The sequence below is a fragment of the Pristiophorus japonicus genome, chromosome 1 (assembly GCF_044704955.1).
Source record: "Pristiophorus japonicus isolate sPriJap1 chromosome 1, sPriJap1.hap1, whole genome shotgun sequence".
Taxonomy (NCBI): Eukaryota; Metazoa; Chordata; class Chondrichthyes; family Pristiophoridae; genus Pristiophorus; species Pristiophorus japonicus.
Window position 1 is genome coordinate 479,776,719 of NC_091977.1, and position 17,397 is coordinate 479,794,115.

A 17,397-nucleotide genomic window follows, 5' to 3' on the forward strand; every position below is an offset into this window, starting at 1 on the left:
GACAGACTGTAATTCCCGTATTGGACTGTACCGTCACCTGAGAACTCACTTTTAGAGTGGAAGCAAGTCGAGGGACTGCCGATGATGATGAGATAGTACACATGGCAGCCACAGTGGTGGAGAAAATGAATATTTAAGGTGGTGGATGGGGTGCCAATCAAGCAGATGTCCTGGATGGTGTCGAGCTTCTTGAGTGTTGTTGGAGCTGCACTCATCCAGGCAAGTGGAGAGTATTCCATCACACTCCTGACTTGTGCCTTGTAGATGGTGGAAAGGCTTTGGGGAGTCAGGAGGTGAAACATTCGCCGCAGAATATCCAGCCTCTAACCTGCTCTTGTTGCCACAGTATTTATGTTAAGGATATTGATGCTGGAGGATTTGGCAATGGTAATGCCGTTGAATGTCAAGGGGTGGTGATTAGACTCTCGCTTGTTGGAGATGGTCATTGCCTGGCACTTGTGTGGCATGAATGTTACTTGCCACTTATCAGCCCAAGCCTGAATGTCGTCTAGGTCTTGCTGCATGCGGGCATGGACTGCTTTGTTATCTGATGATTTGCGAATAGAACTGAACACTGCAATCATCAGCGAACATCCCCACTTCTGACCTTATGATGCAGGGAATGAGAGATGATCTCATTGAAACATACAAAATTCTTACAGGCTTGACAGGGTAGATGCTGGGTGGATGTTTCCCCTGGCTGGGGAGTCTAGAACCAAGGGTCACATTCTCAGGATACGAGGTCGGCCATTTAGGACTGAGATGAGGAGAAATTTCTTCACTCAGAGGGTGATGAATCTTTGGAATTCTCTACACCACAGGCTGTGGTTAGGAACATAAGAAACAGGAGCAGGAGTAGTAGGCGGCCATTTGGCCCCTCGAGCCTGCTCCATCATTCAGTAAGATCACGACCGATCTGATCATGGGCTCAGCTCCACTTCCCTGCCCACTCCCCATAACCCTTTAACTCCCTTATCGCTCAAAAATCTGCCTATCTCCGCCTTAAATATATTCAATGACCCAGCTTCCACAGTTCTCCGGGCAGAGAATTCCACAGATTTATAACCCTCTGAGAAAAAAATTCTCATCTCAGTTTTAAATGGGCGGCCCCTTATTCTAAGACTATGTCCCCTAGTTTTAGTTTCCCTTATGAGTGGAAATATCCTCTCTGCATACACCTCTGTTTCGATAAGATCACCTCTCATTCTTCTGAACTCCAATGAGCAGAGGCCCAACTTACTCAACCTATCCTCATTAGTCAACCCCCTCATCTCTGGAATCAACCTAGTGAACCTTCTCTGAACTGCCTCCAATGCAAGTATATCCTTCCTTAAATATGGAGACTAAAACTGTATGCAGTACTCCAGGTGCGGCCTCACCAATACCCTGTACAGTTGTAGCAGGACTTCTCTGCTTTTATACTCTATCCCCCTTGCAATAAAGGCCAACATTCCATTTGCCTTCCTGATGACTTGCTGTACCTGCACACTAACTGTTGTGTTTCATGCACAAGGACCCCCAGTACTGCAGCACTTTGCAATTTTTCTCCATTTAAATTATAATCTGCTTTTCTATTATTTCTGCCAAAATGGATAACCTCACATTTTCCCACATTATACTCCATCCGCCAAATTTTGCCCACTCACTTAGTCTGTCTATATTCCTTTACAGATCTGTTTGTGTCCTCCTCACAATTTGCTTTCCCACCCATCTTTGTATCATCAGCAAACTTGGCTACATTACACTCGGTCCCTTCATCCAAGTCATTTAGATTGTAAATAGTTGAGGACCCAGCACCGATCCTTGCGGAACCCCACTAATCACTGTTTGCCAACCGGAAAATGACCCATTTATCCCGACTCTCTGTTTTCTGTTAGTTAGTCAATCCTCTATCCATGCTCAGTCGTGGAGTATATTCAAGACAGAGATCGATAGATTTCTGAATATTAAGGGAATCAAGGGATGTGGGGATAGTGCAAGATAGTGGAGTGGAATTAGATCAGCCATGATCTCATTGAACGGCAGAGCAGGCTTGAGGGGCCGAATGGCCTACTCCTGCTCCTAATTCTTATGTTCTTATGGAAGGTCATTGATGAAGCAGCTGAGTATGCCCTGAGGAACTCCTGCAGCGATGTCCTGGGGTTGAGATGATTGGCCTTCAACAACAACCACCATCTTCCTTTGTGCACGGTATGATTCCAGCCAGTGGAGAGTTTTCCCCCCTGATTCCCATTGACTTCAGTTTTACTACGGCTCCTTGATGCCACACTTGATCAAATGCTGTCTTGATGTCAAGGGCAGTCACTCTCACCTCGGCTGTAATAAGGTCCTGGCAGAACCCAAACTGAGCATTGGTGAGCAGATTATTGGTGAGTAGGTGCCTCTTGATAGCACTGTCGACGACACCTTCCATCACTTTGCTGATGATTGAGAGTAGAATGATGGGGCAGTAATTGGCCGGATAGGATTTGTCCTGCTTTTTGTGGACAGGACATTTCTGGGCAGTTTTCCACATTGTCGGGTAGATGCCTGTGTTGTAGCTGTACCAGAACATCTTGGCTATATAGTTTAAATATATTAGGTTGTGGGTTCAGGACCTATTCAAGAGACATAATCCAGGCTGACATTTCAGTGCATTACTGAGGGAGTGCTACACTGTCAGAGGTACCGTATTTACGATGAGATGTTACACCAAGGCCCCATCTGTCCTGGCCAGGGCCCTCAGCTTTTCATCATCCACATCAATGACTTGGATGATGAAAGAGAGAGCTATACATCCAAGTGCAGATTACACGAAGTTAGAAGGAATAGTAAATTGTGTGGATGGGAGCTCGAGGTGACAAAGTGACAGACGGAAACTATACATCTTGACTCCTGCAACAGGCTTCAGGGTAAATGCACCAATTGGTGCTTATAAAGCAATCACAAGAGTCATAGGATACGTAGGGATCAGCAACGCTCCATCGCTGGACTCCCACCTGAAGGAACAGTTAGAAAGTAGAGAACGAACTTGAATTTCTATAGTGCCCTCTGTGAAATAATGCCATGGTATTTTTTACGTCCAACTGAGACAGGACCTCAGTTTAATGTCTCATCTGAAATACTGCACCTCTGATTGTGCAGCACTCTCTCCGAACTGCACTGGAATATTTAAGATTATCTGCAATCGATGATGGTGGCCAGGCATTTTATACATCACATGGCACTTCCAGGTATAAATTAGCTGGGCTGACTCATTCCGAGAGCAAGTGGAGACCCATTTTCTTTGTGGGTTTCTTCATTCGTCATCCGAACAATCTTCACTGTAGATCCAGACATCCAATAGGAGTTTTTTCTTTTTTTCTGTTCTAAACCCTCCATGGCCTCACCCTTCCTATATCTATAACCTCCTCTAGCCCTATAACCCTCCGAGAATTCTTGCCTCTGACATCCCCAATTTCCTTCAACCCACCATTGGTGGCCGTGCCTTCAGCCGTCTAGGCCTTAAGCTCTGAAATTCCCTCCCTTTACCATCCTACCTGTCCTGTAACACACAGCCACACACACACAGCTACACACACACACACACACACACACAGCCACACAGCCACACACAGCAGCATTAACAGGGGAAACTTGAAAAATCGGGAAACGGATCACAGTACAGAACCAATACGGGACAGTTGATGCAATATACACAAAATACAAGTGTTGTCCTTGGCCTTTGGAGTTTTTAAACGCCGAATTGCCTTTACCACCTCCAGTTAATTAGCAAAATAAAAATATTAGCCAAGCTTGGCTAGAGGCACGGCTAGTTCTGGGAGCTGTTCCAGTGCAGCTACAACATTGGCATCTACCCGACAATGTGGAAAATTGCCCAGGTATGTCCTGTCCACAAAAAGCAGGACAAATCCAATCCGGCCAAATACTGCCCCATGAGCCTACTCTCAATCATCAGCAAAGTGATGGAAGGTGTCGTCAACAGTGGCATCAAGTATCAATCACTCACCAATAACCTGCTCACCGATGCTCAATTTGGACCACTCGGTTGCAGACCTCATTATAGCCTTGGTCCAAACATGGACAAAAGAGCTGAATTCCAGAGATGAGCTGAGGGGAGAGTGACTGCCCTTGAGATTAAGGCAGTATTTGACTGAGTGTGACATCAAGGAACCCTAGCAAAATTAAAATCAATGGGAATCAGGGGGAAAACTCTCCACTGGCTGGAGTCACACCTAGCACAAAGGAAGATGGCTGTGGTTGTTGGAGGCCAATCACCTCAGCCCCGGGATATGGAATCATAGAAAAATTCCGACACAGAAGGAGGCCATTCGGCCCATCATGTCCATGCCAATCGAAGAGGAGCTACCCAGCCTAATCCCACCCTCCAGCACGAGGTCCATAGTCCTGCAGATTACAGCTCTTTAAGTGCACATCCAAGTAATTTTTAAATGTGATGAGGGTTTCTGCCTCCATCACCGTTTCAGGCAGTGAGTTCCAGACCCCCACCACCCCCTAAGTGGAGAAATGTATCCTCATCTCCCCTCTAAACCTTCTACCAATTACTTTAAATCTATGCCCCCTGGTTATTGACCCCTCTGCTAAGGGAAATAGGTCCCGGACCCTCAGAATTTTAAACACCTCAATTTAAATCTCCCCTCAGCCTCTTCTGTTCCAAGGAAAACAACCCCAGCCTATCCAATCGTTCCTCATAGCTGAAGATTCCCAGTCCTGGCAACATCCTCATAAATCTCCTCTGCACCTTTTTTAGTATAATCATCTTTCCTGTAATGTGGTGACCAGAACTGCACGCAGTACTCAAGCTGCAGCCTAACCAGTGTTTTATACAGTTCAAGCATAACATCCTTGCTCTTGTATTCCATGCCTTGACTAATAAAGGAAAGCATTCTGTATGCCTTTTTAACTTCCTTATCGACCTGTCCTGCTACCTTTAAGGCTCTGTGGACATATATTCCAAGGTCCCTCTGTTCCTCTACACCGCTCAGTATCCTCCCATTTACTGTATATTTCCTTGCCTTATTGCCCCTCCCCAAATGCATTACCTCACACTTTTCCGGATTGAATTCCATTTGCCACTTTTCTGCCCAACTGACCAGTCCATCGATATCTTCCTGCTGTCTACAGCTTTCCTCCTCACTGTCAACCACACGGCCAATTTTTGTATCATCTGCAAATGTCTTTATCATGCCCCCTACACTTAAGTCTAAATCATTAATACATATACTACAAAGAGTCAAGGACTGAGTACTGAACCCTTTGGAACCCCACTGGAAACAGCCTTCCAGTCACAAAAACTCCCCTTAACCATTACCTTCCTGCCACTAAACCAATTTTGGATCCAATTTGCCACTCTCCCTTGGATCCCATGAGCTTTTACTTTTTTGATCAGCCTGCCATGTGAGACCTTGTCAAAAGCCTTGCTAAAATCCATGTAGACGACATCAAAAGCACTGTTCTCATCGACCCTCCTTGTTACCTCCTCAAAGAACTCAATCAAGTTAGTCAGGCACGACCTTCCCTTAACGTCCATGCTGACTGTCCTTGATTAATCTGTGTCTTTCTAAATGAAGGTTTATGCTGTCCCGCAGAATTGATTCCAGCAATTTGCCCACCACCAAGGTTAAACTAACTGGCCTGTAATTACTTGGTTTATCCCTTCCTCCTTTTTTGAACAATGTCACGACGTTAGCAGTTCTCCAATCCTCTGGCACCACTCCTGTAGACAGGGAGGATTGAAAAATGATGGTCAGAGCCTCCGCAATTTCCTCCCTTGCTTCTTTTAATAGTCTCGGATATATTTCATCTGGTCGTCTTGGACCCTCTACTTTCAAGGATGCCAAACCCCTTAAAACATCCTCTCTTACGATGTTTATCCCATCCAATATTTCACTCTCTTCCTCTTGAACTTGAACGTCGGCATCGTCCTCCTCTTTTGTGTAAACAGCTGCAAAGTATTCATTACGTACCTTACCCACATCCTTCGCCTCCACACATAGGTCACCATATTGGTCCCTAATAGGCCCTGCTCTTTCCTTTGTTATCCTCTTGATCTTTATGTAATTGTAAAACATTTTTGGGTTTTCTTTGATTCTACTTGCCAGTATTTTTTCATGCCCTCTTTTGCTTTCCTAATTTCCTTCTTAATTTCACCCCTACACTTTCTATACTCTTCTCGGCTTTCTGCAGTATTGAGCTCACATTATCTGATTATAGGCTTCCCTTTTTTGCCTTATCTTACCCTGTATGCAATTTGGCAGTTCTACCCTTTTTCTTTGTGGGTACATGTTTACCCTGAATTCCATGTACCTCCCTCTTGAATACCTCCCACTGCTCCGGCACTGATTTACCTTTAAGTAACTGTTTCCAGTCCACTTTCGCTAAATCACTTCTCAGCCTAATAAAATTGGCCTTCCCCCAATTTAGAACCCTTACTCCCTTTATTTCTTTGTCCTTATCCATAATTATGTTAAAACTAACTAAATTATGATTACTACCACAAAAATGCTCTCCCACTGCTGTTCCTTCCACTTACCCAGCTTCATTCCCCAACACTAAATCTAGAACTGCCCCCCCACTCTTGTTGGGCTTGCTATATATTGGCTAAAAAAATTGTCCAGAATGGAATTTAGGAATTCTGTGCCCGCTGTACCTTTTACACTGATAGTACCCCAGTTATTAGGGTAATTGAAATCCCCCACTATTACTGCCCAATTGTTTTTGCACTGGTCAGAAATTTACCTACAAATTTGCTCTTCTATCTCCCTTGGACTGTTTGGGGGTCTATAGGACACTCCCAGCAGTGTGATTGCCCCATTTTTGTTCTTTGGTTCAACCCATATGGCCTCATTTGATGATCCTTCAAATATCACATCCCCCCTCAGCTGTAATTGTTTCATTAATCAATACCGTTCCTCCCCTCCTTTTTTAACCCCTCTCGATCTCGCCTGAAAGCCCTGTAACCAAAAATGTTGAGCTGCCATTCCTTCAGCCATGTCTCAGTAATTGTATAATATATCATAATCCCATGTGTCGATCTGTGCCCTTGGCTCATCTACCTTATTTCCGAGACTCCTCGCATTAAAGTATATACCACTTAGCATTGCCAAACTGCCTTGTCTATTTTCTTGTCTTTGTTTCCTCTGTCTTCCAAACTTGCTTACTAACTTTCTGCCTTGCATTTCCAGCTTGGCTTCTCTCCCTTCTGACAATGCTCTCAGGTTCCCACCCCCTGCCAAACTAGTTTAAACCTTCCCAACTGCACTGGCAACCCCTCCTGCAAGGATATTGGTCCCGGCTGTTGAGGTGCAACCCGTTCGGCCTGTATAGGTCCCATCTCTCCCAGAAACGGTCTGAATGCCTCAGGAATTTAAAGCCCTCCCTCCTGCACCATCCCTTCTATCCTCCTATTTCTGTACTCACTAGACATTGCTGCAGGAGTTGCTAGGACAGTGTCCGACCATCTTCAGCTGCCCCATCAATCACCTTCCCTCCACCATGAGGTCAAGAAGTGGGGATGTTTACTCATGATTGCAGTGTTCAGTTCCATTTGCAACTCCTCAGATAATGAAGCAATCCGTGCCCGCAGCAACAAGACCTGGACAATATTCAGGCTTGGGCTGATAAGTGGCAATTAACATTTGCGCCACACAACTGCCAGGCAATGACTATCTCCAACAAGCAAGAGTCTAACCACCATCCCTTAAGATTCAACAATATTACCATCGCCGAATCCCCCACTATCAATATCCTGGAGGGAGGTCACCATTGACCAGAAACTTAACTGGACCAGCCACATAAATACTGTGGCAACAAGAGCAGGTAGGAGTCTGGGTATTCTGTGACGAGTGTCTCATTCCTGACTCCCCAACGCCTTTCCACCATCTACAAGGTGCATGCCAGGAGTGTGATGGAATACTCTGCCTGGATGAGTGTAGCTCCAACAGCACTCAAGAAGCCCAACACCAGCATACCAGTGTGTACCATCTACAAGATGCACTGCAGCAACTTGCCAAGACTTCTTCAACAGCACATCCCAAACCCGCAATGTCCATCACCTTGAAGGACAAGGTACCAGGCGCATGGGAACACCTCCACCTGCAAATTCCCCTCCAAGTTACACACCATCCTGACTTGGAAATATATTGCTGTTCCTTTATTGTCGCTGGGTCAAAATCTTAGAACTCCCTCCCTAACAGCATTGTGGGAAGACCTTGCCCCACATGGACTGCAGCGGTTTAAAAAGACAGCTCACTATCACCTTCTCAAGGGCAATTAGGGATGGACAATAAATGCTCGCCTTTACAGCAACAGTCACATCTTGTGAATTAATAAAATAAAAAAATAGGCAAAATACAAGATGATGGAGGTGGCCAACTTAACAAGTTTTGGAAGTCAGATAAAGAGAGAGTGAGAGAGAGAGAGAGAGAGAGAGAGAGAGAGAGAGAGAGAGAGAGAGAGAGAGAGAGAGAGTGATTTCCAGAGACACAGAACACGAGCGAGAGAAAGATGGACAGGCAGATGACAGAAGAGACACACACACAGACAGAAAGAAAGAGACATACGCACAGACAGCAGGCAAGAGAGCCAGACAGACAGGCAGCAGTAGAGACAGAGGGGCAGAAATACTGCTCCAATCCTTGTACTTTGACCAAGCACACGAACGGCCTGGTCTGATATCACATTACAAGTTAGCTCATGCAGCGGTTGGGCATCGTGTGGTGGGGTGGGTAGAAAGTCGAGATGACTGACAGGAACCAGATTCCAATCTTATCGCAGCTCCAGCAGAAGCTCAATCACACTGTAAGTCTGTGAATTTTTGAAGCCTGGCACACAGAAAACACATCCATTTCACACAGCATCAGCTACTAATGATAAGAGAGTTTCTAACTGGAACATTATAGGCTGCATGAATGCAAACTAGCCTGGTCTATACATCCTGCATCACCTCACTTAAAGCATTTTTACATTCGTGCACCATTTACATCCACTGACTAGATTAACGTCCAGCTGGTGTGATCCAACAATCGCAGAGACACGGCTAGGTAAGGTGGGAAGTATATATGTCGATGGCAGAATAATTGAACAAGGCGTCCTTGAATTCCCATCACCATCATCGAGTAGTGTGAAACCATCACCGTGAGGACATCCCCCATCGTGTAGTGTGACACCATCACCGTGAGGTCATCCCCCATCATGCAGTGCAACACCATCACCGTGAGGTCATCCCCCATCATGCAGTGCAACACCATCACCGTGAGGACATCCCCCATCGTGTAGTGTGAAACCATCACCGTGAGGACATCCCCCATCATGCAGTGCAACACCATCACCGTGAGGACATCCCCCATCGTGTAGTGTGACACCATCACCGTGAGGTCATCCCCTATCGTGTAGTGCAACACTATCACCGTGAGGTCATCCCCTATCGTGTAGTGTGACACCATCACCGTGAGGTCATCCCCTATCGTGTAGTGCAACACCATCACCGTGAGGTCATCCCCTATCGTGTAGTGCGACACCATCACCGTGAGGTCATCCCCTATCGTGTAGTGCGACACCATCACCGTGAGGTCATCCCCTATCGTGTAGTGCAACACCATCACCGTGAGGACATCCCCCATCATGCAGTGCAACAACATCACTGTGAGGACATCCCCCATCGTGTAGTGTGACACCATCACCGTGAGGTCATCCCCCATCGTGTAGTGTGACACAAGCACCTCCATCTTGTATTGTGGTCACTCCTGCCGTGCCAAGTGGGCAGATAAACAAATCTAGCAGCCCAAATCTGGACATCCACGAGATGCTGAGAGCCTTGAGCAGCAGCTGAAGGATATAGCACCACAATCTGTATCCTCATGGCCTGGCACATCCCTCACTACTTGGATCACCATCAAGCCTGGAGATTAACTCTGGTTCAATGTAGGCTGTGCCCTGAGCAGCACCAGGCATGTGGAATGAATATAATTAAGCTACAACACAAGGCTATATGCATGCTATAAGCACCAAAAACAGTACGGTATAGACAGGGCTAGGCAATTCCACAACCAATGGATCAGGGCGAAGCTCTGGAGCCCAACCACTGGAGTCACATACAGGACCAGATCCCGAAGGATATTAATCAACCAGTTAGAATTTTACATCAATCTGCAACTTTCATGCTCATTTTATCTGCTGCTAGCCCAAATTACAGATATATTGAAATCAAGTTGCCACTGTTGCATTCAAACTCATGACTGCATCTCTCCAAGTCACACACCATCTTAACTTGCACATATATCACCATTACTTCATTGTTGCCGAGTCAAAATTCTGGTACTCTCTACCCAACAGCATTGTGGGAGCCTTTCACCATACAGACTGAAGCAGTTCAAGACAAAGGCTCACTACCATCCTTTGGCCTTGGCCCATCGATCGTGCCTTTAAAACCAATTAATCCCAATCCCCTGTTCTTTCCTCATAGCTCTATAATTTATTTTCTCAAAGTATTTTTTCCATTTTGAATGTTACTATTGAATCTTCTTCCACCATCCTTTCAAGCAGTACATTCCAGATCACAACTCACTGGGTAAAATGTTTTTTCCTCATCTCCCCTCTGGTTCTTTTGCCAATCACCTTAAATCTGTGTCCTCTGGTTACTGACCCTTCTGCCACTGGAAACTGTTTCTCCTTATTTACTCTATCAAAAGCATTCATGATTTTGAACACCTCTATTAAATCTCCTCTTAACCTTCCCTGCCCTAAGGTGAACAATCTCAGTTTCTCCAGTCTCTCCACATAACTGCAGTCCTTCATTCCTGGTACCATTTTTGTAAATCTCTTCTGTACCCTCGCCAAGGCCTTGACATCCTTAATAAAATGTGGTGCCCAGAATTAAACACAATGGTCTCAATTTTCCACAATGCCGTTTTTTGGCGTATTTGAAGAGTTACGCCCGCTTTTTTGGGGGCCCGACTACACTAAAAAAAAAAGTTGAAAGTTTCCCTGTTTAATTTGTGAATGTGGCCCGACGCACATTGTCCTTAAACTCTGTGGGTGGAGCCCAAGATGTGCACTAAAAAGATCGGTTGCCAGGGTGACGAGGGACACACTGTGGGCAGAGGCTGGAAAGTGCAAAATACAACACATTCTGGCCAGATCACAGCAACCTGCACAAGCACCTTGCAGCTATTTAAGGTGCCACTTCTAGCCCAGGCCGAAAGGGTGGACAGATCAGACCAAAAGCCCCAGGTTAAAGTGAATTCGATTCATTAGAGATTAAAGACAAAAAGGAGATTGTTACAGTAATGGAGTTGTACGACACAACACGTAAATAAAAGAGGTTAGAATTACCCACTCTCTTTCCCCCTCTCCCGCTGCTGTCCCGGCCATGGAACTGGATCTTCTGTGCTGATTCGCTTACCTGCGCTGAGTTTGTTAACTGCCCAGGAGATTTTTCCAGAAAGGACACATACGCTGCCTTAAGAAAAATCGTAGTTGGCCAAATTTGCAGAAATAGCCAGAATTGGCGCGGGTGGCAGGTTACGCCCCAATGAGGTAAAAAAAAAATCAAAGCCTAAAAAAATCGTAGCTAAGTGAATTACGCTGCACAGAAACTTTGAGGAAACTTGGGAGATTTTAATTTACTCAAAAAAAAATGGTGCACGCCAAAAAACAGTGCAGATAATTGGGGAAAATTGAGCCCAATACGTCAGCTGAGGCCTAACCAGTGTTTCATAAAGGTTTATCATAACTTCCTTGTTTTTATACTCTATGCCTCTATTAATAAAGCCAAGGATCCCATATGTTTTTTTAACAGCCTTCTCAACTTGTCCTGCCACCTTCAAAGATGTGTGTATGTACACCCCCAGGTCTTTCTGTTCCTGTTCTCCCTCTAAAATTGTACCATTTAGTTCATTCTTTTTACCAATATGTATCACCTCACACTTCTCTGTTAAATTTCATCTGCCTATTTCACCAGTCTGTCTCTGTCCTTCTGATTTCTGTTACTATCTCCCACAGTGTTTACTACATCTCCGAGTTTCGTTTCATCTGCAAACTTTGAAATTATGCCCTGTACACGCAAGTCCAGGTCATTAATGTAGATCAAAAACAGCAGGTCCCAATACTGAGCCTGAGGGAACACCATTATATACCTCCCTCCAGTCTGAAAAGCAACAGTTAAAACACTATTCTCTGCTTATTGTCCTTTCCTCAATGTTGTATCCATGCTGCCATTGTTCCTTTAATCCCATCGGCTTTGCAAGTCTATTATGTGGTACTTTCCTAAACGCCTTTTGAAAGTTCATATACACATCAACCACACTACCCTCATCAATCCTCTCCAGTATGTCATCTAATTAGTCAAACAAGATTTGCATTTAACAAATCTGTGCTGACTTTCATTTATTGGCCCATAGTTCTCCAAATGCCAATTAATTTTGTCTTGGATTATTGTCTCTAAAAGTTTCCTCACCACTGACATTCGGCTGACTGGCCTGCATGCTGGGTTTATCTCTCTCTCTTTTAAAAAAAAAGGGTGTAATATTTGCAGTCCCCCTGTCCTCTGGCACCATCCCCATATTCATAGAGGATTGAATAAATTGTCCAGAGCCTCTGCAATTTCCACCCTTACTTCCCTCAGGAACCTGGGATGCATCCCGTCAGGACTGGGTGGCTTTTCTACTTTGATGACTGCCAACCAGTTAAGTACCTCCTCTTTATTTTTATCCTATCCAATACTGCTACTGCTTCCTTCTTCACACCTACATTGGCAACATCCTCTTTAGTGAAGACAGATGTAAGTACCTCAGCCATGCTCTCGGTCTGGTCGCTAATCAGCCTCACCCTTCCTTTGATTACCTGTTTTCTTTTTATGTATTTATAAAAGAGTTTTGACTTCCCTTTTATGTTCGCTGCTAATCTATTCTCATACTCTCTCTTTGCCCCTCATATTGCCTTTTTTAGATCTCCTCTGCACTTTCTATATTCAGCTTGGTTCTTGCTAGCGACGACCATATCCCACAAAATTATTTTTTTTTAATTCACCACTGGAGGACGCGCGGGAAAACCACAGAACTAATTCATAGCACAAAGGGAGATGTTTTGTGTCAACTAACCATCTGATAGAGATCAACATCGCAAGACAAATTAACTCCAAAAATGTTAGCCTATAATTAAATATATTAAAAATTAAGAGTAATTTTTAAGTTTACTAAATTGCACATGGTCAGGTCAAGTTGTTCTTTAAAAATAAACAAGATGCCAATAAAGTTGGGAGACAGACTTCAGAAACTCACTCCAAACAGCAACATAGTGGCGAGATCCTACAACTGCTTTGTGATTATTGACATAGAAAAATTGATGTGCAATGTTTACATGGCAAGTTACAATAGTAAGTGTTGACACAAAGGTGTCACCAAAATTCATGACAAGAGGTAGTAAGGTGTTTGGACAGGAAACATATGCACCTCAAGATCTTTTAGCAAGAAAGTAGTCAACCTCCCATGGCAATGCACACAGGTGTCAAGACTAAGTCCTGTCTTCAGGCATGATAGAGTTAGGGGCGGAAGACAATTAGGTTAAGGCTATGCAAATGGAATTCAGTCTCCATACATTCTGTCCTTACTTTTTGTATTTCCATTACAAATACCTATGTCCACATTTATAATGCAAATGGGCTATGTAAACAGGTCACGCTAGAATTATACCCTCCCTCCATGGAGCTGCTGCACTGCCTCCACCAGCAGGAGGATATAGTTACATGGGTAATTTTTATAATAACTGTGGCTATAAGAATTTATAAATGGAAAAAAGTTGACCAGAAATGGACAGATTAATTAATATATAAAATGTTCGAATACCGTAACAAATCACTATATAGCCATTATCAAAAGACATCCAAGGGGCTGGTGTTATTTCTCCATCTCGTCAACCCCAACCGACATTTGCCTAGGCTGCAATAATTGCAAGGCTTTTGCTGAAGTTGGCTAGGTTGATGCCGGTATCCCCCAAGACTTGAGAACTATACCCCGATTTTGTAAGTAAAAATACAGACAACTAATGATATCCAACGGCAGAAACATATACACAAGCACTCTCTCTCTCTCCCGCATGCTACCCTTCTTCCAATGTAGCACTAGATTCCTTAAACTTGGAACATCCGATTGGACTCCCAAAGCGAGAGAGTTGTCTGTCTCACCCCACAAGGACATCTCCTGTGGACTGAACTTGGAGAGGCGTTGATGGTCCAGGTGACATCTGCAGTTCCGTCCAACCTTCCCTCGTGGGTGATGGAGGGTGAGGAGAGGCATGCGCCCTAGGAAGAAGGAAAGAAAAGTTATTTTTAAAATTTAAATCAGACAATAAAGTGAATATTACAGTGGAAGTCACTATCTGCATTATTGATTATGCTCCCAGGTAAAGCCTTGTGCGAGACATCACCTTGTTGACACAATCCACAAGTATTTCATGTCATACCAGCCTTCATCTCTGTACCTAGATCTAAAGAAAGGGTTTGCCAACCCTCCAGGATTTTTTGTTTAATTAATTCACGGAATGTGGGTGTCACTGCAAGGCCAGCATTTATTGCCTATTCCTAATTGTCCTTGAGAAGGTGGTGGTGATCCGCCATTTCAGAGGGCAGTTAAGAGTTCACCCATTGCTGTGGGTCTGGAGTCACATATAGGCCAGACTGGCTAAGGACGGCAGATTTCCTTCCCTAAAGAACATTAGTGAACCAGATGGGTTTTTACAATAATTTTACGACAGTTTCATGGTCACCATTATGGATACTAGCTTTTTTTTTTTAAATTCCAGATTATTTAATTAACTGAATTTAAATTCCCCAGCTGCCATCGTGGGACTTGAACTCATATCTCCGGATCATTAGTCCAGGCCTCTGCATTATTAGTCCAGTAACTTAACCACTATTGGATTGTCCTAGAGTCTCCAAGAATTTAACTGTTAATCTTCTGGACACTGCTGCCGGGTACATGGGGCATTAAAAAATAAAATGATGCGGGTTTATTCCATCACATTGTCACTCAGTAACCCCTCACCCTCCCTCCCAAGCACCCTGTGTCACTGGCTATCTCTACTGATGTTATTCCAGTTCCCTTGCACGCCAGGCTCCCAACCAATACACTGTTTACTAATAGTGAGCTGTGCTGCTATCCAGCCGAGGAAATCTTCTGTAACGAGTTCCATTCAGTTAAACCGGTTTGACCATTGTGAACCCAACCCTTACTTGCCTCGGAGCTCATGTCGTGTGCGTAAACAAATGGGAACCAGCAAAATTGCCACACAAAGGCTGACGCTCGAACTCGTAAAAGATAAATTTGAGGACTGCTGTCAGGAAGTTCTTCTTCACAGAGTGGTCAATGCTTGGAATAGATTCGCTCATAATGGAGGCGGCAAAAATTCCAGCAACATTCAAGAATCAATCGGATGCGACAATGAAGCAACTATAGGATCTCTCTGGATTGATGAACTAAGATGAGCCGAATGGCCTCCCTCATCTGTAATTATCTTGAGCGTGCAGCTTTGGTAAACCATATTTTTAAGTCTAGATTTCTGAATTTATCAAAGGGTTCTAATGACTTTCCAGAAGACATCAATTGTTATTTTTAAGAATATTTATTAACTGCAGCTTCAACAGATTTCAGAGCTCTGGCAAGTCCTCATTGAGCATCCACCAGTTTAATTTATTCAATGGTGCATCGAATGCTCAATATAACCTGTGATTCACTCCCATTCCGGTTTGGTTTCACAAGGGTTTTGGATGAAGACACTCCTTCAGCCTATTCAATGTGCAAGGAGGAGGACACCAATCTTGCATTCTTCTTGTTCATCCACCTGTGAGGGTCGCCAGAACCTCGGATTAATGTCTCATCTGAAAAGCGGCACCTCCGCCAACTGTTACCTCGTCTGCATGACCGTGTGGTACCGAAGGAATCCTGCGTTTTCACAAGTGTTCTCCTTCAGAAGAGCTGGTAAACAGAGACCTGAGGACGTCTCAAAACGCTTTACAGCTAATGAAGTACTTTTAAAATGTAGGAAATGCGGCAGCTACTCTGCACACAGCAAGAGCCCATAAACATCAATGAAATAAATGACTAAATCATCTGTTTTAGGTGCTGGAAGAGGGATAAATATTGGCCAGGACAATGGAACAACTTCCATGCTCTTCGAATAGTGCCATGGGTTCTTTTACGCCCACCTGACCAGGCAGACCGGTTTAAGGCCTCTCTGAAAGTTGACACCGCACAGTCCAGCTTTCCCTCAGTACTGGACTGAGGAACCTGCCTGGACTTTTGTGCTCAAGTCTCTGGAGTGCGGCTTGAACCCACGACCTTCTGACTCAAGAGGCGAGTGTGCTACCACTGAGCAACGGCTGACACTCAAATAAGTTCTGTTGACTTGTCAGGTGGGCGCTAAACGATTTGCTGACACTATTCAATCACTGAGTACAGGTACTTCCGCCTTGGCAATATTCCTCGCTTAATAAACTTGAACTCGATCCTTCCTTCTCATACACAGCAAGAGCCCATGTAAAGTTTTACTCCACTGTAATCTTGATTAAATGTACAGCTCCTGAGAGGAGGGGAGACTTCTGACTTAGAGGTGACCGTGCTTCCGAGTGAGCTAAGCTGACTTTTCTTCTCCGGCCTCCCAGCCATTTCCTTCCTCTTCCCAGTGACAGATTCGGAGTTAAGGTCTCACACGTACTAAAAGAAGTCAGTCAACAGATGACTAGATAGATTAGGAAGAGGTGACTATTCCATCCTCACATGACTACCCGATGCTGTCTGACAAGAAAGGAAGGAATGAAAGAATGAATTATTGAAATAAAGAATTGAAATAAAGAAATGAAATAAATGAATGAAAGAATGGACTTGCATTTATATAGCACCTTTCGTGACTTCCGGACATCCCCAAGCATTATACAGCCAATGAAGTACTTTTGAAGTGTAGTCACTGATGTAATGTGGGAAATGTGGAAGCCAATTTATACACAGCAAGCTCTCACAAACAACAATGAGATAAATGACCAGATAATTTTTCTCTTCCAAGTGATGGTAGAGGAATAATTATTGGCCAGGACCACTGGCAGAACTCCCCTGCTCTTCATAGTGCCATTGGATCTTTTAGACCCATCCGAGAGGGCAAAACCTCTGTTTAACAAGGTGCTCCTAAGGCCAGCAACAAGGTACCAAAGTTCATCCAAAATAATGATTGACGTTTGTAATCGGTCACCTCTTTTTAAATCAGACAAATTAGCTGTCAACAATAGCTATTTTTAAATTGTTTATGTTTTTCTGCGCATTAACATTGACATAGTGTCAGCCATGGCTCAGTGGCAGTCTCGCCTCCGAGACAGAAGTTCGTGCGTTCAAGTCCCACTCCAGATATTTCATA

At 44.3% G+C, this 17,397-nt stretch overlaps 1 protein-coding gene across 1 annotated transcript in view; it reads right to left on the reverse strand.

Annotated features, from left to right (window-relative positions):
- The window catches only part of setd2 (SET domain containing 2, histone lysine methyltransferase), a 232,785-nt gene that overhangs the window by 202,450 nt on the left and 12,938 nt on the right, over positions 1–17,397 (reverse strand). Inside the window, exon 2 of the mRNA XM_070887830.1 lies at positions 14,180–14,296. Coding sequence (XP_070743931.1) covers positions 14,180–14,296 — 117 coding nt within the window. The remainder of the gene's footprint in view (positions 1–14,179; positions 14,297–17,397) is intronic.